General features: G+C 40.5%; 1 protein-coding gene across 1 annotated transcript in view; it reads left to right on the top strand.

The window, feature by feature from the left end:
• Nucleotides 1-23,628, top strand: part of cog6 (component of oligomeric golgi complex 6) — a 37,675-nt gene that overhangs the window by 592 nt on the left and 13,455 nt on the right. The window contains exons 2-10 of the mRNA XM_083886599.1: nt 322-465; nt 868-939; nt 1,528-1,586; nt 13,133-13,244; nt 14,547-14,629; nt 14,793-14,863; nt 17,383-17,476; nt 20,259-20,387; nt 22,705-22,796. Of these exons, the coding sequence (XP_083742725.1) occupies nt 322-465; nt 868-939; nt 1,528-1,586; nt 13,133-13,244; nt 14,547-14,629; nt 14,793-14,863; nt 17,383-17,476; nt 20,259-20,387; nt 22,705-22,796 (856 nt within the window). The remainder of the gene's footprint in view (nt 1-321; nt 466-867; nt 940-1,527; nt 1,587-13,132; nt 13,245-14,546; nt 14,630-14,792; nt 14,864-17,382; nt 17,477-20,258; nt 20,388-22,704; nt 22,797-23,628) is intronic.

Genomic DNA, 23,628 nt, shown 5'->3' with positions numbered 1-23,628 from the left:
AGTCTGGAAACGCCTGCTATAACACTGATTAAAATTCACACTGAGTTTTCCTTGTATAACAGGGTTGACCCACAAATTGACACAATTAATTAATCCATCTTTCCAGCATTTGTGTTGGAAAGCCATGTCAGAAATGTTGGCAGGCTCCTAAAGCAGTCCATGTAGATCGACTGTAATGTTTAACCTACCTGAAAAAACATCAGAAGTGCTGTGTACATAGGTGTGTGGAGCAAGCTCTAAATAAAAAACATTTGACATTGTCATAACACATAGTAAAAATATCCCTGTTCAATTCAAACATTGTCCTGTGTGTGTTTTCAGGAGATGCTGGAGGCTCTGAAGGCTCTGTCTGTCTTCTTCACTGAAAACAGTTTGCGCACCAGGAGAAATCTCCGCGGTGACATCGAGAGACGAAGCCTGTCAATCAATGAGGAGTTTGCGCGACTTTTTAAAGAAGTAAAAGAGGTGAGGTGCTGCATTTCCAGGAAATACTATTTTTACCTCTTAATGTCATATGTTTATGTTGTATTTCTAATGGCTCTATGAAATGTTGTTCACCTCCTAGGTTACAGGCAAATAATAGGGGGCTAGTTTACAAATATTAAAATGTCATATTTAATTGCAGGAAATTACATCGTGCATTTAAAATGGCCAGGAATGTAGGTTTTAGTAGTTGGTCCAGACTTTGTTGGAGAACTGTATTGAAAAACCTGTGTTTCAAGCAGGAAGCTTCTCAGTGTTTGTTTGCAGCATTAGACCAATGTACCACATTCTGTCATTACAGTATTGCTGTGAGCTTTTGTGATGTACAGAGATGTATCTGAAGGTTTTCCTCGCTGGTGCTTTAACATGTCATCTTCTCTACAGGAGCTTGAAGGCGTTAATGAGGACGTCCAGGCCATGAGCACATGTTGTGAGGAAATGACAAACAGATTAAAGGTACAGTAAAAATCTTCTTATGTCTTTTTTTTATCAATTTTATCAAAGTAACTGAAGGTCATATTTTCCTGTAGTCCTAGTATTAGTATGTTTGGTACATGACACAATTATTTGCATTTCCACATATAAACTTTGAAAACTGTCTTTGACATCCTTGTGTTTGGGTACCGAGCACAGTGTTCTGGCTCCTGCAGAGTTAGGGAAAATTGTTTTTCTTCTCTCAAAAGAAGCTTATATTCTTTTTGTGATAAACAACCCAAAGCCAAGAAGAGAGAACCCGGGAAGTACTGTGTGTCCTCAATTGTTTCTCTTTGTTTACTGTGTGTTGTGTTCTTCTTCTTCTGTAAAATTTATTGGCGCGCTACACTGTGTCTTGCTGGTGTGATGTTCAATTTATCTACCTTTCACATATTACATTAATAGCTTATGTCATTTATGAATATCTGGCCCACGCATTCAGTGGTTGCACCATGCCTGGTGGAAACGAGGCTTATGATGTTAATGACTTCATGCAAATGATAAATTAAATGTTTCTTTAAAGTATAAATTTTGCAAACCATCCTAAAAAAACGAACTTTTCTCCAACAGGCTGCAAAGGAGCAAACGCAAGATCTGATTGTGAAAACCAACAAGCTGCAGGGAGAAAAGTGAGTAAAACCTTATGTGTGAAAAAGATCGGCTATAGTAGGGAAACTGTTTGTGTAATACAAAATGTTGAATGCCTCCTTTATTATCATTATGCAGTCAAACCCAGTACCCCATTATGCACAACGGTTTTCCTTCCTTTGATTAAATCAAACCAATACTTGTAAACGTCTGCCTGGAACCTCACAATCAGCAGTTTCTCGGACACATTTTCTCTGTGTGGCTGTAACTAAATTGTCACCAAATTGTTCAACAAGAACAATTTAAACCTTTCAAAATGTACGGAAGATACAAAACCAGAATTATCAGCGGAAAGTCCAAATTTATGACCCTACCCTTATCTGTTCTAAAACCACAAGTCATTTTGGAAGCCTGTAAATACGTGGCTGATATGCATCTCCGTCAGTCCAAAGCCAGACACCGTCATTTCCCTGCCGTCAGTGTCTCATTTCCACAGAGAAATTACACCCTTTGTCTTTTCTGGCGAGTTCCAAAGACAAATATCACTTTACTCAAAGCACAAGATAAGCTTTTATTATGCGGGCGCTGTTCAGAAAGTGAGGCCTGGTTGAGCATGTAATCACTTCCTTGTTTGTCAGAGGACATTTTATCCATTTCATTAGAGCCAATACATTAAATTAAAAAACAACATACTGATAACCCACATACAAATGTATAACTGCCAAATTAAAACAGAGATGGAAATTACTCCCCGCCTTCTCCTCCGTGTCAGATGTTGGAAAAAAAATTAGAGCAGGGAAGGAGGAGCTGTTTAATTTTGATGAGGAATAATCAATGATTCATGCGACTGATGATTATTTCTCTCGCACTTGTCTATTTGTATCAGGAGGGCAGCAATCATCTCTAATGTTTTATTCGTCATGTGGTGTTTGATGTCCTTCGCCAAGGTAGTTCCTGTTGACACTGCACGACTGCCACGATCTCACTGAGGCCACACTGTTACAACAGGAGAACAGCCCATCTGTGTGTTTTTACACTTCAGTGTGCATTGAAATTTGCTGACGACACACTTTAAAGAGCCATGAGATATGCAGATTCAACGGATCTACAGCACCATGACACAAAATCATGAGGGGGGGGAGGAGGGAGGGGGGGTGTCCCTGCATTTTGGGTACTCGCTAATTCAAGACTCCTGAAATCCTGATGGATGATGTGTTGTTTTTTTTTTTACCCCCTTCCTTTTTTTGTTTGACAGCTTGTCACTAAAATTAATCTCGGTGTCATCAGTCTGTGACTTTGGCTGGCAGAGTGTTGACAGGGAAGTGGAAAAAAAAATAAAATGAAACACCCACCCCGGTTCGCTGATAGCTGCGGGGTGGGGCTCATTATTAGCGTTTGTGGCGGCTGTGACCTGAGCGCTTAGTGACCTTGCGAGCGGACACGGAGGCAACCACACGGACAAAGATAATGTAGATTTCTGGCAAAAGACACCGCTGACAGCTGTGATGTACCGCAGCAATTCCATGCTCTGCTGGCACAGCTTCAGGACCTCCCTAACAAAAGGGGTGACTTGGGAGGGGAGGCTGCAGCGAGATTGAAAGGTTTTGAATCGGAGAGCGGTGAAAGACACCGTATCGGTGAACACTGGCAGGCGATGAATTAATAAAAGTCACGTCGATTTGTGCGGGGGCTTGTTTAAAAGTGGTCAGAGCTTTGACTAAGGATGACCGTCCTTCTCGCTGTCCTCTCTGCCACGTCTTTGTCTCTTCGTATCGGTCCATGGGGACTTTGCTGTCGGTGTGTGTGACATTTTCACTTGCAGTATCGCACTGACCCCACAGCCAGATGGGACGGCGGCTGCATGCTGGGGTTTGACTTTGTCTTTAGCAAGTTTGTCTTAAGACGTCCTCCAGCCGACACACCTTATCAACACGCAAACAGAACTTTCCCAGGATAATCTTTTTCTGTCTTCTGTGAATATAATACAGCACTTTTCTAGTCTTGATGACCACTCAAAGCTACACTGAATACACTGCAATGTATTCCCATTCACTAGACTGGGAATCGAACCCACAACCTTCCAGTTGAAAGATGACTTGCTTTAACACTGAGCTACCATGGCCCCACGAAATATGACATTGTTTCAAGAAATGGCTCTAAACCCTGTAGTATATATGCCAGACCCATATGTGGCGCTGTGATGCTGCCACAGAAAAGAGCTGCAACTCACAAGTATTTTCGTAATTGATTAATTGATTAATCGCTTGGTCCATAAAATGTCAGAGAATGTTAAAAAACGTTGATCAGTGTTTGTCAAACCTGGAAACGACGATGTTTTCCATTGTCTTGTTTTGTCCACAAACCAAAATGATTCAGTTTTTAATGATTTCTTTGTTATGTGGAGCAAAGAAATTAAGAAAATATTCACATTTAAGAAGCTAAAACAGTCAGAAATATTTATGATCGATTATCAAAATAGTTGACGATTAATTGTTTCAGCTCTAACCATAAGGCTAAAGCCCTGTGTACAAACACAAGAAAAGAAGACAGGCCATTACATCACTGTTTTCCGAAGGTTCTGTTTGTCAAAATAGCATTTTTTGGCTCCCAAAATGTAAAAAAAACTATTTAAAACTTGACCCCTTGTCTTCTCAGTTAGTTCTATTTCAGGTCACAGTCCTCTTGACACTTATATAGCAGCATAATCTCAGAGTTTGTACTAATAGAGCAGCTCTAATAGTCAATTTCAACGCTCTGCAGATGCTCCTGATGAGTATTTACCCGTCAGAGCAGACCTGACGTGTGCTGTTTGCTATGTCACCTGCCAGCGGTAGTGTCATTATCAACTTTAATGAAACTGAAAGGAGCAGCAGATTGCTCACATTGTGCAGAAGCAGGAAGCTGAAGAGGGGCGAGCCGATCGATGTTTGTCCTCTGGCTGTTCTTTTGTTCGGGGCGTTCGCTGTTGTCATCGAGAGAGCTAAGTAGGCGTTGTTGTGTGTTGTACCACAGTGAAACGTAACGCTACCCACCTGTCCGTCCCCACACCGTGTCACCTCTGCAGTCGTGTGACATGTTATTATCACGCTGAACAGGTCCAGACGAATCAGAAACACATGTCCCTTTGACCCCTCGTGAGCAGCTTGGCCGTGTTTCGTTCCTCCGGTGAGCGATAGGCCCGTTTGGCCGCATGCCAAAGTGTAATGTAGTAGAAGTTTTTTAACTAAGATTTACTTCTTGCTTTTGGCGTGTGGCATGCAGCTACACATTCCCTCCCAGTAATTTCCTGTAGCATATGATGAATGATCAGACACAAAACCCGCTGCGTTTCATTCAAACTACCTTTCAGTCAAAGGAATTGTTCGCCGTATGATTTCAGTGTAGGTCATTAACGAATCAAAAGCTCTCGAAAAACCCTTCGAGGTTGACAAGCGATGTAAATGAACACTTGAGTCTTATTAGCACTCGGCTGGCTGTTAATGAGGGGTACGGCTGTGTGTTTGCCTTTGTTGTCATCTGATGTGACTGGCTGCGGCCGCACTCTGTGATCAGCGGCGTGTGGATAACGGGTTTGCGAGTGCCAAATTTTCACCCGGCTCTTTGAAATGGCCTCTAATAGATTTTAATGGATGGTTGACTCGGATTGTTTACATCTTATAAGCAGAGGGGGGACTTTCATGACAGAGCTGTTGGTCCTTTTCTGTCGTCCTGTGTGATTATCAGTCAAGAAATTGACTGTACTGTAAAACTGTTTGTGTCAAATATAGGTGTGCAACTAACGATTACTTTTGTTATTTTTTCGAATAGTCGACTAATCGCGATTATTTTCGTTAGCACCTATTTCTGTTTAACCTACATACAGTGGACTCACGCGTGTGCTTTAATAAAACAACATTTATCACAGTTGAATACCTAAAACAAATTATCACAAATTTCTTACAACTTAAATATTGAATTAATATACTCCAAGTCACACAGTTGATAAGTGAAAGATGTTCACAATTCATTATAAACGCTCGTATCGACAGTGGCTGAAATGAAGTATGTCAAAGCCGTAAAGTATGCATTAACGTAAGTGAACTAGCGTTCACTAAGCTAGCTTCTTCCATGATTTTCCGAGTGGTTTATATGAGCTTTTAGCTGAGTTTCTGACCTTTCTGTGGGTATGCAGCATGTCTGTGTTTGTTAAAGTTAGACATGGTTTTATGACTCTTTTGTCGCTGCGTCTGACACTGCCCCCGGTAGCGGGAACATCAGTAAAGAAGAGATTAACGCTATTAATCTCACGCCACGAGACAGGTTCGTGGCTCTGAGTATCGCGATTTCGATACGCATATCGTTACAGCCCTAACTTCCATCATAGGCTGATGGTTAATGAATAAATGAGCATGCGATTTAAAAATATCAACGAGGTATCAACGTTATTTGTGAACTCACTTCTCTGCGGTACGTTGTTGATTCAGTGGCTCTGGGGCGTCGGTGTTTAAGGTGTTCGTGCATCGCAGTAGTGCTACCATGGAATGAGCAATTAACGTGTTTCCCTGGTATATTTTCAGTGAAATGTTCCCTAACTTTGGAAACCTATGGTTAGAGTTTTTCGAGACTCTTTGTCTGTTTCCGTCATAATTTGTGCGTTCTTCTTCTCTGCTTCCTTGCGGAATGTAAACAACAAGCAATACTGCCCCCAGCACTTCCTGTAGCTAGTTCTGTTAGCGCGAGTGTGTGTTTGTTTACACTGCAGTTACAGCTGAGCATGAAGCGACCGGTGTGTGATTTACAGCTACAATAACACGACGCGTCGATGCTTACATTTTATCGTCGGCAAATTTTTGTATTCGTAATCGTTGCAGCCCGAGTCAAATGATAGGTTTAATAGGACCAGTTGACATTATGCTGTATTGGAGAAGAACTAAAGAAGATTGAAGTGTTATGAATCAAGTAAAAGTGGTTTAATTTCCTCATAGACTTGGGTTAGGGTTCAATTGTCTTCACTGAGTAGAGTCACCCCCTTATGTCCATTTAAGAGACCACAGGTCTTGGCCAGACCTGCATTGGCTTCACTCTCCATACCTGAAATATCCATCCATTATTTATATAGCGGCTGCTCGGATTTTGTTTTAAAGCGCATACATTCTCTTCTAGATAACGCCTGCTTGTCAAAACAACCTCCAAGATTTAGAGCTCTGAAATGGATACGCTTGAAAATCACGGTTGACTCCACTCGAGTTAAAAAGGAAAACAAAACAGACACATTTGGACAGATACTTGCGTTCACTTCCTGATTGACTCTTATCAGCCGTGACTCAACTGTCAGCTGTGAATGAAAAGCACTTTCAGTTTTAGATTCACCTCATTCAAACAATCCCTGCTTTTTCTATCCTTCACTGTTGTTTCTTGGCGGTCGTTTTTTCTTAAACACACACGTAAACAGAACCCTTCCCACTACTATTTTCTTCTTTTTAGATAAAAAGATGGTTTTGTTTCAGATTGACTCTTAACCCTGTAGTACACAAACCAGGCCTGTATGTGGCGCTGTAACACTGCCACAGAGATACACCATAAATGGAGATGAAGATGTAGAACTCGTGGCTAAAGTTTGCGTTGTTGTTTACAAACTCACGAGAAGAAGAAGACGACGACGATGATGGAGATCAAGACATTGGACTTTGACATCGTTTTCCCGAAGTTCTGTATTGTTGTTTTCTAAAAATAGCATTTTAGGCCTCCCAAAATGCTGGTTCTCCAAGGATAAAAAGTTTTCCAGATTCTCCTACACTCATTCTTGTATACAGGCCCCAAGCAGACAACTACAGATTTTAGAATCAGCGTCCTTTTACAGCAGCAATTGATCATGTAATGTACACTTGAGGTGTTTTGAGACTCTTTCACACCAAAAATGAACGTGCAACATTACATGAACCCTAACCCTTATGTAACTCTGCACACGTTGGACATTCTTCAAGACAAGCTTTCATCATTGAGTTCGTTCTCCTTTCAACCACTTGCCCCGTGTCTCCTCACGCTCGTCTCTTACTTTGTGACGTTGCGGCGCTCATGTGAGCGCGCTGCCTCTCTCTGGTATTCAGTAATTGTAGTCTGGAGAAGAATGTGTCATGTCCCGACAGTGCTGGAGACAACACTCATGCTCCTCTATCATTCCCTTGCTCTCCCTTTGCCCTGCTGCTACAGCTCCAACACGCCTCACGTGTTTTTCTTTTTCACAGGCCTGTCTCTTTGTTGTGATTTACATCTTATAAGATCACGTCTGTCATTCTTGGCCGAGGCATGAAAAACCTTTTGGAAAGGTTGCAATGTGAGTTTCAGTGTGTTCTCTCTGCCGGCTGTCTGAAGTTCAACATGTCCACTAAAGGACAAATTAATCAATATCAAGACTGGGGGATGACTGCTGCTGCAAAATTAAACCCGCGGAGCAATATTTCTGACACAGGATGCTGAGTAAATGATGTAGCAGCTCGTCGGGGAGGTTTAAATCATTTCAGAAGTTTCTCTTACAAAGTCACAAACACTAAAAGTAGACATATTATACCCTATTTCTGCAAGTTAACCGAGCTCCCAAGGACGAAGCACCACAGCAGTTCAATCACCCTGCCAAAACAGCCCTGTTCAGAACTCTCTCTTTTGAGTGCCTGTCTCTTTAAATGCAAATGAGACACAGGAAACTACATCAGCGTCACTGAGGCTCCGGCAGCTAACAGCAGTTAGCATTTGGAAAAGCCATCATTTGCCGACTCTAGCTGGCACATTGGCGTCATATATAAAATGTAAATCCTCTGAGGCTGGAAGTTTGTGTTGAACTCTGTGCTGCACTGTGCAGCCAAGAATGGAACACTTGGCAGACTTCATCTCTTCCGGATACTATTGCCCTCGCCTGCACTATCACGTTTTTTAGTGACAAAGCGGAGCTCCACGAGACAACAATTCCTACCAGTCTCATTTTGACGCATCGATGAGTGCGGAAGTCAACATCGAGTGTTCTATCTCCTGTACTTTGACTGAGGTGGACCACAAAAACAGTCCCAAACATAAGTATTAAATTGTGCTGGGCACGTTAACGCACATTAACGCACACCGTGTTTCCATGATGACTGACCGGAAAAAGACATGTGTGACGTCATGCTTACGTGACATGGAACCAGAGTCCAGGCACTGTTTACCAGTTAGCTCCTTTAGCGCCGCTAGCGCGCCTACAGTCGAACTGGAGCGGTCTGTTTATTAAACGAAAAGAGCAGCGCACCAATAACTAGCGTACCTGTCTACTGCGTATGTGTGCCTCTGTTTTTATAGTTTAGCGTTACTTTAGAGACTAATTTTAACAATCGGGTGCCACGCAAACATGACGTCACACGCATCCGTTTCTGGTCAGCCGTCATGGAAATGCGTCATGCGTTCATGTGCATTAACGTTGACCGCGTTAACGTACCCAGCACTAGTATTAAAATGATTTAAAAAGTTGATTTTGCATAATATGGTTCCTTTAAATTGCAATCACTGCAGTCCACTCGTCTCATAAACCCAGTGACCACAGCTCCGTTTTAGGCCACCAGCTGTCGGAGTCTGTAGTTTTAAATCCTTCATGAATGACATTCCAAGATACGCTATGTTAAATGTTACCGATAAGGTAAGGTTTATGAAGCGTTTAAGCCCATTAGGAGCCTTGGGTGTCCAATCAAATTTATGTCCCGTCAAATTGGTACGTGGGACCTTTTGTCCTGTGTTGTGCATGTGTCCCCCCCCCCCCCCCGCCTTAAATGATGAAATTCCTCAACTTGAACTCCATTGAACCAATGATCCGGTGAGACTTTTGTAAAAAGTTTTGCTGCATTGATTTGCATATTAGTGATAAAATCTCCTTTCTCGAGACAACTGTGTCTCATCTCCCTCCAGCTTCACAGGATTCTGTATTCGTTCTCATGCCGGTATGAATAGATGCTTTTGTCGAATGGAAGTAGTTTCTCCCATTCATGCATCCCTGAGTTTAATTAATGGCCTCATTAGTGAAGCTTGTTAATAATATATCATTGTAATAGTGTTGACACATCAGGTAGCTGAATGGCCACTTGTTTTAATTCATTGTCTCTCAACAGCGTGATGTTTTCCTGCTATTGAGAGGGAATTTTCAGTGTTCCCTTCTTTGTTTGTGGGATTTGATTTATATGTAATCTGTTCACATTCATACAAGGTTTGGCGATGACGGGTACTCGAGTCATTTGTTTCTGTTTTGTCCTTGACGTCGTGATAGCCATCAAACAACAAAGTTGGAAAAAAGCCAGCCCTCACTAAACACGGTCAATTGAACATACGCGCGGTCACTTCCTGGTTTTCCAATAAGTCATCCTGAATATTCAAGATTCTACAGCCGGTGTCTGCAGAAGTGTTTTAAGATACACTACCGTTCAAACGTTTGGGGTCACCTATACAATTTCTTGGTGTTTTCCAATAAAGCTCACATAGAGTGGTCCTGTTGCACATATATGTGAGTAATGGAGGTCTACTTACATACATTAACTTGTTTTTATGGTCAAAAACCTCGTATTTGCTGTAAACGAGCCGATAGAAATCTCTCCTCACTGAAGCTCTCGTCAGTCAGTCTGTTTCAGCCTGAAATCTCACCCCCAGAAGACAGACTGTGTTGTGATTGGCCAATACCTGGAAGTGACGTAATTAACACACTAGCTCTCAGAAGTGCAGCTCCCCCCTCTGGAGTGGTGGATGCATTGCTACTCATTAGTTTTAACAGTGTTTAAAAATAGCTTCTTCACGACTCCCCGCCGCAGTCCCTTTTACGACTTTGACCCTGAGTCAGAAGACACTGTCGCAAGTGAGACACCTCCACAATGGACGTTCTTCTTCTTCTGCTGCGGTTCAATGTACGCAACCGGATGTGCCCGGACTAGTGCCCGGACCATGAGGATCTGCTGTTGAGGAGAAATGCTGTTTACGTAACCAGAACAGGTTTTTTCAGAGATCACGCTGAGCCCGACATTAGAATACAACACAGCGTTCTCAGCAGTAGCCGAACTGTTTGTTTCGAACCTCCAGGGCTTCATAAACGAGGTAATGGCGCAGATACACACCAGAAAAACAGCATAAATTGGTACTTCCGTTCTATGGGAGCTTTAAAACTCACACTTTTATTCATCAAAAGAGTTGCAAAATGAATAGAAAATATAGTCAAGACATTGACAAGATTAGAAATAATGATTTTTATTCAAAATAATATTTAAGAACTGACAAAACCGTTTTCAGCTGTGCTAACATCATTGCACAAGGGTTTTCTAGTCATCCAATAACACAATTAGTAAACACAATGTACCATTAGAACACTGGAAATGGGCCTCTATACACCTATGTACAAATATTCCATTAAAACCAGACGTTTGCAGCTAGAATAGTAAGGACATTTCTAAGTGACCCCAAACTTTTGAATGGTAGTGTATAATATAGATTTTGCTTGACCTATTTGCACCACTGTATTTTACCGTTGGCGAATAATTGGTATAAAAAGTTTCATGTATTTGTGACAGACTTGTCATATTTTTACGTAGCGGTATTGCTGTTGGAGATTATTGTCGCTGCTTATAAATGAAATGCAGTCACCTTTTGTAAAAGGTATGCTATTCCAAACCCCTCTGGGCTGAGGTACAGTACAGCCAGGCTCCCTGCAGCCTCTTTTTTTTGTGTGTGTTGCAACAAAATTTTACTTTAACGAAAAAGGCAAAGACTCCCCAAGGTCCCGAGAGTGTGTCAGAGGCTCAGTGAGTTGTGCGGAGAAATACTAAATCATAGAATCCCTTCGGCAGATTTACAACCCTTTACTTTCAGCCGACCAAGCAACGGCAATGGCTGAGTGAGAGACAATGGTCAGATAATGTCGGGGTTCTTCTCCTCGCAACCAAAACAACACCCGATGATTTACTGATCCTGCCGTGCCTTCACGTAGAGGAGGAGGATGAGGGAATATAGATGAGGTGGTGTTCGCATGGAGCGATGGGGACAGAGGGGAGGACTCGCTGTTGTTGCTGCTATCCCATGACAGAGTTCCCTGTCTGACTGAGGCGGTTGCCATGGCCACAATTGTGTGGTGACATTAATAGTGACACTGATAGAGATCACTCAGCTTTTATTGAGAGCAACAAAAGCCGCAGTATCCGGCTCTGTATTGTCTTTGTTTCCCCCTCTCTCTCTCTCTATCTGTACTTCACATGATATCTTCACTCAACCCTGTCCCCACCCTGTTGTTGTCAGTCACTCCCAGTTCACTCTGGCGTGTGAGGAGCGTGACTGCCATCTGCTGTACGGTGTCGGACAGTGCGTCTTGTTGACAACATGCTTTTGTGTTGTTTTTTGAAGTTGGACAAGAAACCATCCATTATCTATACCGCTTATCCTTTGATGGTCACGAGAGGAGCTGCAGCCAGCTGACATTTGGCACGAGCCAAAGTACACCCTGGACATGTTTACCAGGCTATCGGAGAGACAACATACACACAGATAAACAACCGTTAACGCTCACATTCACACCTACGGCTGTAGTCTGGATTATTCATCGATTACTAAAGTATTCTGTTCAAGTTTTCAGGTTTTCCAGCTTGAATATCTTTATTTTTTGGGGTACATTCATGCAAAAGTAAACATTTAACACAGTTAGGCCAATAACCGACAAAGGAAAAGGCTGAAGCATGTGTGCCCGTCCTGTACAATACAAGGAAAAACCACTAAAAATACTTGATTATTTTGCATTTCAGACTCTTGTTGAACCCCAAAAGAGTATTACACAATTTAAGTTCATCATTTGGTTAATTCCATAGCTTTATACCCCCTAAACTGACACGTCTGTAGTTTCAAACGTAAATAATCCTTGTCAAAATTACAATTTTCTTCCCTTAGTTTAAAGAATGTCTGAATACGAAGAGGAAGAGTTTTATTCACCACTCAAAAAAATCATCTCTTGTGTTTTAATTTGAACCTATGAAAACCTGATTAGTGGATTCCAGTTATCCAGCTTTATTTATTATTCTCTAATAATAGATTAGAGAATAATAATTGCTTTTTTCTGAGGTTTAATTACTGGATCTAAGCTAGTTTTATGAGTGTTTCCCCAAAGGTAGTTTTTAATTCAATAAATCTGTTGTTTTATAAAGAAAAGCGACAGATTCAGCCTGAGTCTTGCTTATTATAATATCATATGTGTTTTTCGGTCTGTGGAACCATTCGAACTTCACACAGAAAGGGATACGAACCCTCGCCGCACCGCTGTGCAGCCGTTTGAACAAGAGCACATCATTTTATTCCATTTCTCGATACTGACAGTTGATTTTATTTGCACAGTTGGGTGGGAAAAGACAAGGGAATAACGAGACAGTGATCTAAAACTGAGGGATGAAGGAAAAGAAAATGTAAAGACTTGTGACAATAAAGTCCATTAGGGCCCCCGAAGAGGCACAAATCATTGAGACGGCACATATTTCAGGGAGAAAACAATGCATTTTATCATGAAACAAAAGATAATAAAAGAGGAACGATGTGGAGCAAAAATGACAACGACGTGTTTCTCTGTTCCCCTCAGTCACCGCCTGGAGGTGAGAGCTCAGGTTGCTCAGGCTTTTCTTGCCAAGTTCCAGTTATCTCACGAGGAGATGGCCACACTGCGAGGATCCCGGGATGCTCCCGTTACCGAGGTAACTCTGTCAAAAATATTACATTATTAGCTCTAAGTCACACACGATTTAACTGCTGTAAGGAAACCTGACATGTTTTGTTATCGCTGCTATCACTAAGTGGCCTTTTGGTTTCAGCGAAAAAGAATCCTGCTGTCAGTTTCTTCTGAAAACACATGCATGAGATTATCAGTTATGTCGCCACTGAAGGACATGAATCCTTTCATTTGATTTTATCACTGAAACAAATGTATATTCCTGAGTTTTTTCCTGTCTGTCTGTGTTTTATTACAGTAGATTTTTTTACAGCGCTATTAACTACTGAACCCAGGGGGTTAGACTGTACTGTTCTTTTCTAAGTTCGCATTCTTGCATTCAAATTAAAGTTTTATTGGAACATTGTAAATCGATGACAGCTTGAATATTCAACCAAAGTAGAAGAAGAACATTTGCAAATACATATCATCTACAAATCCTTCAGCCCTACTCCTAATCATAGTAAAATGATGAAATAAAAAACACGTGTACATATGTATATGAAAACATACATTTCCATATCATATAACTATATATCAAGATTATAATGTGTCAGTAGTTTTCTTTTTGATCCTTGCTGACACTAGAAAAAATTACTTTAACCTGCATATATACAGATTTTATTAAAAGTAATGCTATGGAAGATTATTTTTCTTAGAATTCTGACTTGAATCTCTAATCTAGAATTCTGACTTTAATCTCTAATCTCAGAATTCTGACTTAAATCTCTAATCTTGAATTCTGACTTTAATCTCTAATCTCAGAATTCTGACTTGAAACTCTTCTCAGAATTCTGACTTTTTCTCAGAACTCTGACTCTAATCTCAGAATTCTGACTTGAATCTCAAAATTCTGACTTTAATCTCAGAATTCGGACTTGAATCTCTTCTCAGAATTCTGACTTTTTTCTCAGAACTCTGAGTCTAATCTCCAATCTCAGAATTCTGAATTTTTTCTCAGAACTCTGATTGTAATCTCCAGTCTCAGAATTCTGACTTTAATTTCTAATCTCAAAATTCTGACTTTAATCTCAAAATTCTGACTTCAATCTCAAAATTCTGACATTAACCTCAACATTCTGACTTCACTCTCTTCCTAAAATTCTGACTTTAATCTCAGAATTATGTCTTTAATCTCAGAATTCAAACTGTTTTAATTTTAATTTTTACATAAAAACAGAGCCCCCCCCCACACACACACTCATACAGCAACAGTAAATAAGGCTGATCATTTGTCTTGTATAAATTGAACATTATAAATTATGTGTGTGGTCTTGCTTTTTTTCAGGAGTTCTTCAAAGCTCTGAACCGAGTGAAACACATCCACGAGGACGTGAAAATCCTGCTGCGAACCAACCAACAGACTGCAGGGTAAGATTCTCGTCTGTCGTCTGTCTGTGCTCCAACTGCACTGGCACGGCTAGATGATTTGTGAAATACACATAGCATTTATTTAGGTTAATTTGAGCAGGTCTTGAGTCTTTAATGTGAGGACTTGGGTTTGGTTTGTTGTGTGTGTGTGTGTTGGCTCCAGGTTAGAGATCATGGAACAGATGGCTGTGTTACAGGAGACATCGTATGAGCAGCTCTACCGCTGGGCCCAGAGTGAGTACAATACACAGAGTTAATGCCACATATACACGGAGGGATAAAACTGACTTACTGTGACCCTCTTTCACAAGGTCTCCATGCTCAGCCTGGGTGTTGTGTTTTCAAACATGATAAATCCACTCTTTTACTTACATTTGTCCTCAAAAGACTTTTTTTTTGTGGGTGATTTGTTGCAAGCTGGTTTTATTTTTTAATTGGCTATAGCAAATAACAAGTGCAGTCACTCTTTCAAGTGACAGTAAATATCCAATAATAGCACGTCTACGGGTCATTTGAGAATACATGTGACTCACAACCTCTGACTGAGGTTTTATTCAAAGCACTGTCGTAAGAAACCCAACGTTTTTCGCAGTGTTTTTTTTTTGTCATTGAAAATTTAAAATGGAAATACACGATTTATAACCTCATTTGTGTAATTAGAGAATAACAAAACACATCGAATCGACTAAATTATAAGTCGTCTCTACATAACTTATAACGTATTTGTTGTGGTGTAAATTCACCAAACGATTAAAGGTCATAATTTTGGTAAATTCAAAAGGTTGGTAGAATGAAGTTTGCATGTTTTAAAAGTCCTTCCATCTTGCGAAAAGTCTATTTTTGTCAGGGGATAAGTAGATTTAAAATAGAATATTACTTTACTGCACATTGTTTGAGGAGGACCTGCTTTGGTCCAACAAGGCTGGAGAGTGTTGACCCATTTTTTCCACAGCCTTGGAAGATTTGCCACTGTCTGTTGATTGTTTCTTTTGTATATGAATCACACGCAAACTAAGTGAGTTCTTTTGTTGCAGCGTATTGGAAACTATGATTGGGAAATGGTTCTTGGTTCTTTGATTTATGTCTCGTCGACACAGTTGCCATAGTTAGCGAAATTTGGCAACAACATACGATGCCCGCGCAGTGGCTTCAAAGTCACCAGTTATGTCACTTTAGATGGATGAGACTCCTGTAGACATTAAAGTCCCTCCTAAAAGCTTTAGGGATTCCCCTCTTCACACATGAAGGCCACATGGAAACAAAATGGAAACAAAATAAACATATAAAAAAACAAAAAAAACAGCCTGAATTCTGGGATAAGTCAGAATTCTGAGTCACTTGTTTCCCCTCAGAATTCTGTTTTCTTTTTTTTGTGTCTTTAAATTTTCTTTCAAAATCTCAATCTGAGCCATAGTCGACACAATTCTTCCTCAAACACAGTAATTATATAAAAACCCACAGCAACGCTTTACCTGTTCACTCTTTAGTAACTGAACCCGGTCCTTCACTTCTGCGTTTGTTTTGCTTGCGAGCTTCGATGTTTTTGTGTCGTATTTTGATGCAAGAACACACAGAAAAGCTCTGCCACTTTGTTTTGAAATTCCCTAAAGAGAGACAGATAGAAGAAATGGTGAGGCTGCAGTACCACTGATGGAGAAAGAGGGAGACCGAGAGCAGGACTTGTAGCTAAACCAGCTCTGGACCAAATTCAATGATTGTTGCTGTTTCATAGACTCTCCCGTTATAAACCTCTTGTTTTCACAAACATGTACAAGTATAGAAGCAACAATGTTCCTGTTTTTTTGCTCACAGTTTAGATAGAAAGATTATTTCAAATAAACATCTATCTATCTATCTATCTATCTATCTATCTATCTATCTATCTATCTATCTATCTATCTATCTATCTATCTATCTATCTATCTATCTATCTATCTATCTATCTATCTATCTATCTATCTATCTATCTATCTATCTATCTATCTATAAATCAGCAAGCTTAAAGTAAACTAAAAGCTAGCTGAAACAATTGCTATCTATCTATCTATCTATCTATCTATCTATCTATCTATCTATCTATCTATCTATCTATCTATCTATCTATCTATCTATCTATCTATCTATCTATCTATCTATCTATCTATCAACTAGCTTAAAGTAAGCTAAAAGCCAACTAAACAAATTGCTATCTATCTATCTATCTATCTATCTATCTATCTATCTATCTATCTATCTATCTATCTATCTATCTATCTATCTATCTGTCTGTCTGTCTGTCTGTCTGTCTGTCTGTCTGTCTGTCTGTCTGTCTGTCTGTCTGTCTGTCTGTCTATCAGCTAGCTTCTAGCTTAGCGTTTTATACAGGAGCGTTTATGAAACAGCATCAATCGTTGAATTTGGTCCCAGCTTAAACATGTACTGTAGGTCAGTGTGTGTGTGTTAGTGTGTATTCAGCTCCTCCAGCAGACATAGAAACAAATACACGCTTTAGATTGTACCAAAGCAGGTGAATGTTGCATCACGTCTTTTTAACAGGAAGTTTTATACCCGTGTGTTTACATTCATATTCTGTAAAAACACAGACTTTGGTCTCCTCTTAAGCATCTAGGTCATTATGTATGAGGATGTTGCTGAATTCATGCATTGATTTAAAACTAAATGTTTTGTTTCATCAAATCAAATTCAAATTTTCCATCACTTCCATCACAGGGATTTAATTCTATGTCCTCCTTGTTGTCTTTCTCTCCACACAGATGAATGCAGAGGACTGACGCAGGAGAGTTGTGATATCAGCCCTGTGCTGAGTCAAGCCATGGGCGCCTTACAGGACCGACCTGTCCTTTACAAGTAACTTAGAAACACACTCATGCAAACAGAATGACCGTATGACCTGTGCCTTTATTTAGCTTTATCTCTACTGCAGTAATAATATATGTAGGATTCAGGATTTTTTTTTTCTTCTACTTCTTCGCTACCTCTAGAAACGGAGACTGTAAAAATAAATCACTACAGGTGCTACTTTTCACAAGTGGCTGTTTTTTAAGCTGTGGGTTTCAGTGGCCACTCGCAGCTGTTCTTCTCAAACAAGAGAAACAAAGAGGTTCTTGATTGGGGAGGAAAAAAAACAATCGCACAAAAAGCCCTAAAGCGACTGGAGAGACGTCACCGCTACTGTGCGAACGACAGAAATTACAGATTCCCCCAAAAATATTCTTTGTCAAAATCCTTCATGAACAAACTTCCTGCAAATACTGTCGAATGAGTACAACTTTGAAGTGGGTATTTTTGCATTAATTCATGCAAATATATTCAGAGTTCCAACAATGGACTGAAATCAATCATGACTTTGTTTTATTGGATATAATACTAAGGGCCTGATTTACTAAAGCTTTGCGCGTGCAAAAACGTGTGCAAACTGGATTGCACACGCAGATTAGCGTTGATGCTGATCTACTAACAGGGCGCAACGAGGAGCGCATCCCTCAGACGTGCAAAATAGCACCCGCAACCCAATTAGCGTTCTTGCCTTAATGCATATGCAATATGGGGCGTTTACACGCTATTTTGCGTGTGATGGGAGGAGAAAATGTAAATATGTTATTTTAGCACGCGCAAAGTGATTTATCAAAACCTGAAACTGATTGCGGTGTTTATTTTTGCGTCTATATTTAGCACGTTTGAAAGGCAGGTCTTAACTGGCACAGCAGTGCGCGGCGCGCACATGGCTGCGGTTATTTATAGTTATATATATTTGTAAATCAGAAAATTACGCGTTTCCAGAGCATGTTCAACTACGCGTTCACAGATGACGCACATTCATTTCTTATTTGGTATATCTGAATAAATTAAACATAGATATCCAGAGGAGAAATGCGTGTTTGTACTGGTATGGGCTTACCTTTGTCTGCAGCTTGTGGTTCAAGGAGGAGTCGTACCTATGTTCCCCGGTTAAGACCGGAGGAACGGGGGAACCCCGCTTTACCTTAACGGGTCCAGCTCTAACCTGGTCTACACGGCGAAGCGCAGGCGGCACAGTGCGCACACGTCACCAAAACCTCACAGGCAGGTTACCCTAACCCTAACCCTTCCAGTTCCAGGCACATTTAAATGCAATAAATAATCACAACAATCACTATTTAATGTAACTATCTGAATCAGCTATATATATATCATCTATATCGATTGTCCCGTCGCCTCTGACGTCAGATCATAGACTGTTGGCACGCGTAATGGAAACTCAGCCTGACTGAATTAACACAGATGGAACCAGGGACGGACTGGGACTAAAAAGCCGTTCTGATGATCCGCATTATTTATTTATTTACTTATTGACAAGAAAGTCACTCATCCATTAGATCCATAGAAACAGCAGAACTCGCTCCCTGGCAGCTGTCAGTGAGCTGCAGGTGAGTCAGGAGGAGAGCGCAGCACCTTCTTTTTTTACGTCAGGTAATGATGGAGCTGTCCAAAATACCGACGCAGGATTATAATAATAATAATAATAATGATAATATAAAAAGGTCCTATGGACCCGGGGAACAATATGTCATATATCCCTCGATCCCAGTTATCTGCTCATCGCAGAACGTCCCTTTCTGTTCAGTGGCTTCAAATTTAATTCAGCGCTTCCGTTGAGTCTGCTCTTTCTCCATGTGGACAACTCTTGACTCGCGCAAAATCCTCATTTAAATAGGGCGGTCTTAACCACTTCTGCGCCTGTAGTCAATTGCGGCCGCAATCTTAGTAGTTCACCCGCAAAACGTAACCCAGTAGCGGGCGCAGTCTTTCTGCTCGCGCAAGCAATTTAGAGCTCTCTATTTGGAATCTTAGTAAATCAGGCCCTATGTGTTTTATAAAGTGTTACTTGGATGTTTCTCATTCACTGGTTTATTTTGATCAGAACTATGTGTCACACCTGCTTAGCGCGGGTAAAAAGCAAGCCAATAACAATAAAAACAGTCATTTAGGTAGAAGTCAAGCTGCTTTCGGTATTTAAATGCTCATTTAACACTTAATTCACTTTCTGGGAATATGACGTATTCACCGCTATGGACCACTTCCACTTTAAAATCTGTAAGTGTACTAATACTCTGCCTCAAACAGAAAAAATCAGTATTCAAAGACAGGATAAAATGTTTTTAAAAGCATCAAATGGCCGTATCTTTGCAGCTAATCTTATTTTGTAGTGCAGGAAAGCAGCGCTTTGAACACAGACGCCGACATTTCCTGGAACTTTAATAAAAAAAAAAAACCTCCTTAAAACGAAACAATCCAACAGAGAATTCTCACACGTTTACACGTAATAATACGTGTTTTCTGTTTTCTGTTGCCTGCTTTCTCGGAAATGCACCTGTCTCGGTGCCCAGAAAGTGTCCAAGGTCGTGCATTGGCTGTGGATGTTTAGGCTGAGCGGAGTGGAGACCTGCAGAATCTTAATTCGTCACTATCTTCTGTTTAGTCTGTCACAGAGTTTTGCCACCGCCGAGTAATCAAAACAACCTCAAACTCTTTCCTTTTTGGGAAAAAAAAAAAAAAAAAAACTCTGTCTGTATTGTGGTTGCACACATTCTGCCATCATTTCACTTGAGGGTTGGATGTTGATTGTTTTTTTCCCCCATTTTTCTTCCAGGTACACGCTGGATGAGTTTGGGACTGCGCGCAGGTGCGCGGTGGTTCGGGGCTTCATCGACGCCCTCACCCGGGGCGGGCCTGGAGGAACTCCCCGCCCCATAGAGATGCATTCTCACGACCCACTCAGGTAAACAATCCCACTGTCATGTGACTCTTTTTTTTTTTTAATCTTCCAAATACTATTTAGAGCAGGGGTCTCAAACTGGCGGTCCCCCCCCCAATCAATTACATGTGGGCCCCCCCACTTAATATCATGTTATAATGAAAACATGGCCCACGACCTCAACGTCTTTTAAACACAGTGTGTAACTGAGACACAGCTCAGAATATGTTTTTTATAACAGTAATAATAAGACATTTGGTCATAATTATCCCAGTATAAATACGCTTGTTAGGGCCCGAGCCACGAATGGCAGTGACCCGAAACGGCTCCTGGTACGAATTTTAATTACAGCTGTCCACACTATTATTTATGTAATTTAAAATAAATGTCTGTTTTTGATATTAATACATTCATTTTTCATCATAAATAATATTATTACGTATGCGTGTATGCCCACTTTTTGTTCTCTAGGCCGGCCCCCAGGTCATTTGAGTTTGAGACCCCTGATTTAGAGATTCTCAGAAAGCATCAATGTAAAATATGCCAGAATTAGTACAATCGGTCTACATTTGTACACAAGATATCTGACGTACACTCAGGTTCAAAAGTGTGGGGTCACTTAGAAATGTCCTTATTTTTGAAGGAAAAGCACTTTTTTCAATGAATATAACATTAAATGAAATTAAATTCTAGCTGCAAACGTCTGGTTTTTAATGGAATATGTACATAGGTGTATAGAGGCCCATTTCCAGTGTTGTAATGGTACATTGTCTTTGCTAATCGCGTTAGAAGGCTATTGGATGGTTAGAAAACCCTCGAAAACCCTTGTGTGATTATGTTAGCACAACTGAAAACAGTTTGTCAATGTCTTGACTATATTTTCTATTCATTTTGCAACTCTTTTGACGAATACAAGTGTGACTTTTAATGGAAAACACAACAAAAATTGTATAGGTGACCCCAAGCTTTTGAACAGTAGTGTAAATAAGTCACAGTCGGTATTTAACAGAATGGAGACATGGTCATAAATTTAGCAGAGCCATCTACAATTCACTGTAATAACATACTGTATAATAAGCCGAGAATCCGTGGAGAGCATGGTTGGTTTGTTCTTCCGAAGGTCAAATAGTTGTCACCGTCCCTGATATGAGCTGATAGTTTGTTCTGTCACGATCTCCCCTCACGACTGCTCTGGCATTTTCTCTTTTCATCATATTGGATTAAAAACATCCAAAATCAGGCAAGATTTTAGACTTAGGATATAGGAGGGTATTTGAAGATGTGATCAAATAAACTGCCCGTAAGTGTGTACTCGTGGTTGTAGCATAAGAATAAACCTCGTATATGAACTGTTTGGCAGGAGCTTTGTTGACACTGGCCGTCATCTTTATCTTAACTACACAAACAAAGAAGAATGACGTCCTTTTTGGTTTGCCAAGGCCACCGTAGTTTCCTACAATACGAGTAGTATTGGAGTAGTTTTACTCACCAGTAAATGTCACTTACTACTCTCACACCAGACCTTTAATACTCATAAATTGAGTTGGAGTTCAGTGTGTTTTAGCTGAATGAATTGATTCCTGTATCTGTGCATACATGGAAAGATCAATACAATTAACAAAGACATTGAATTATATGAATCAAATCAAATCTCTCTTTCTGTCCGTCAATCATTCATCTCTTGTTTTTTTAAACACGAAGGTTCTATATAACCTCACAAAAACATGTAAATTGTCAGTATTTTAAGCCTTGACCTGAGCAGAACTTCAAATTGCACACGGAAAATCCAATTGAAGTCTTTGTCTAAATCTAGATGCTACAGGAAATGCAATTTTTTTTGGTTTCTCATACAACAAATGAACTAAATGTAATCCCTAACCCGTTTTTTACCCTTGCAAGTCCTGGTTCAAGATTGTGTTAAATGTCTATTCTGTGTCCGAGTGTGTCTACGTTTCCCCTCTTGTATCACATTCGCTCCCCTCTTCCTCCTGTGCCCGGGAGCCAAATGAGTGATTTTTCTCAGAATACCAGCCACGAGCGGAACACAACATCACCTCCACTTTATAGGAGGCGGCATCAGCCGCTCTGAGAACATCGAGTTCTTTCTCTCTCTCTCGCAAACATACATGTATACACACGGACACAAAGGCCTACACTTAATAATTGAAGTTTAATCTCGCCGTTCTCTGCCGTTACGTAACACACAAAGAGCTGTTTTTGTGTGTGCGAGGTGAGCGGAACACAGTGACTCGATACAGCTGTGGTCAACGTGTGGGCTCGCAGTTGTGTGTGTTTTCTTTTAAATATAGCCTTTGTTTGTGTTTTTGCACTCTTTTGTCAGGTATGCTGGTGATATGGTGGCCTGGCTGCACCAAGCCACCGCTTCAGAGAAGGAGCATCTAGAAGCTCTCCTCAAACAAGTCACTCTGCAAGGTAAAGGTCATTCATTCAAGGTTTTTAAACCCGCTGTACTGATGATGACAGTCTGTCATTCAAGGTTTTTAAACCCGCTGTACTGATGATGACAGTCTGTCATTCAAGGTTTTTAAACCCGCTGTACTGATGATGACAGTCTGTTTTCCTTAAGGGAGTTTTGTTGAAATTTGGCACATCTTTTCACTTCGTTGTCCAGTCAGGAACAATCTCCAAAATAAAAACCACTGCTTCACTACACAGATGTGGAAGAAGTCTCCAGACTAGATTACTGTAACTCACTTCTCTTAATGGTCGAGTGCGCAGCAGCAAAACTTCTTACGGGATTTAACAGACATTTGTCACATCATCTGAGTCTTGGATTCTCAGACCAAAGTCGAGGCTCAAATCCAAAGAAGACCGACCCTTCGACTTTAGAAGGACCTGCCTGAGGAGTTGAGGCTCGAATAATCTTAATAACAATTCTTAAAACTAATTTTTTAGATCCTTTGTTACCATTAACGAAGTTTATTTGTTGTTGTTGTTGTTGTTGCTGCTCTATCATCTTGGATAGTTTGCATTAACCTGGTCTTTGTGTACTCTTATTTTTTAAGTCCTACATTACAAAAAACATGACAATAACAGTCCACATGACAAAAACAACAGCGTTATAGAGGAAAAAGGGGGAAAAAGTGACCAGACTTGCAAAGTTCCGTTTTATTACCAGGTCTGAACGGGGTATAGCTCAGTGGTATTATCCACAGATTTTGGTGTGGAGGGCCAGGGCAGGTCAGCTAACACCCAGTGTGGGCCCATAGGCAAGGCCCTTAATGCTACACTCTTAGAAATAAAA

The sequence above is a fragment of the Microchirus variegatus genome, assembly GCF_963457635.1.
Source record: "Microchirus variegatus genome assembly, chromosome: 3".
NCBI lineage: Eukaryota > Metazoa > Chordata > Actinopteri > Pleuronectiformes > Soleidae > Microchirus > Microchirus variegatus.
The sequence above is the reverse complement of the archived record's forward strand: the minus strand, read 5'-3'. Positions and strand labels throughout refer to the sequence as shown.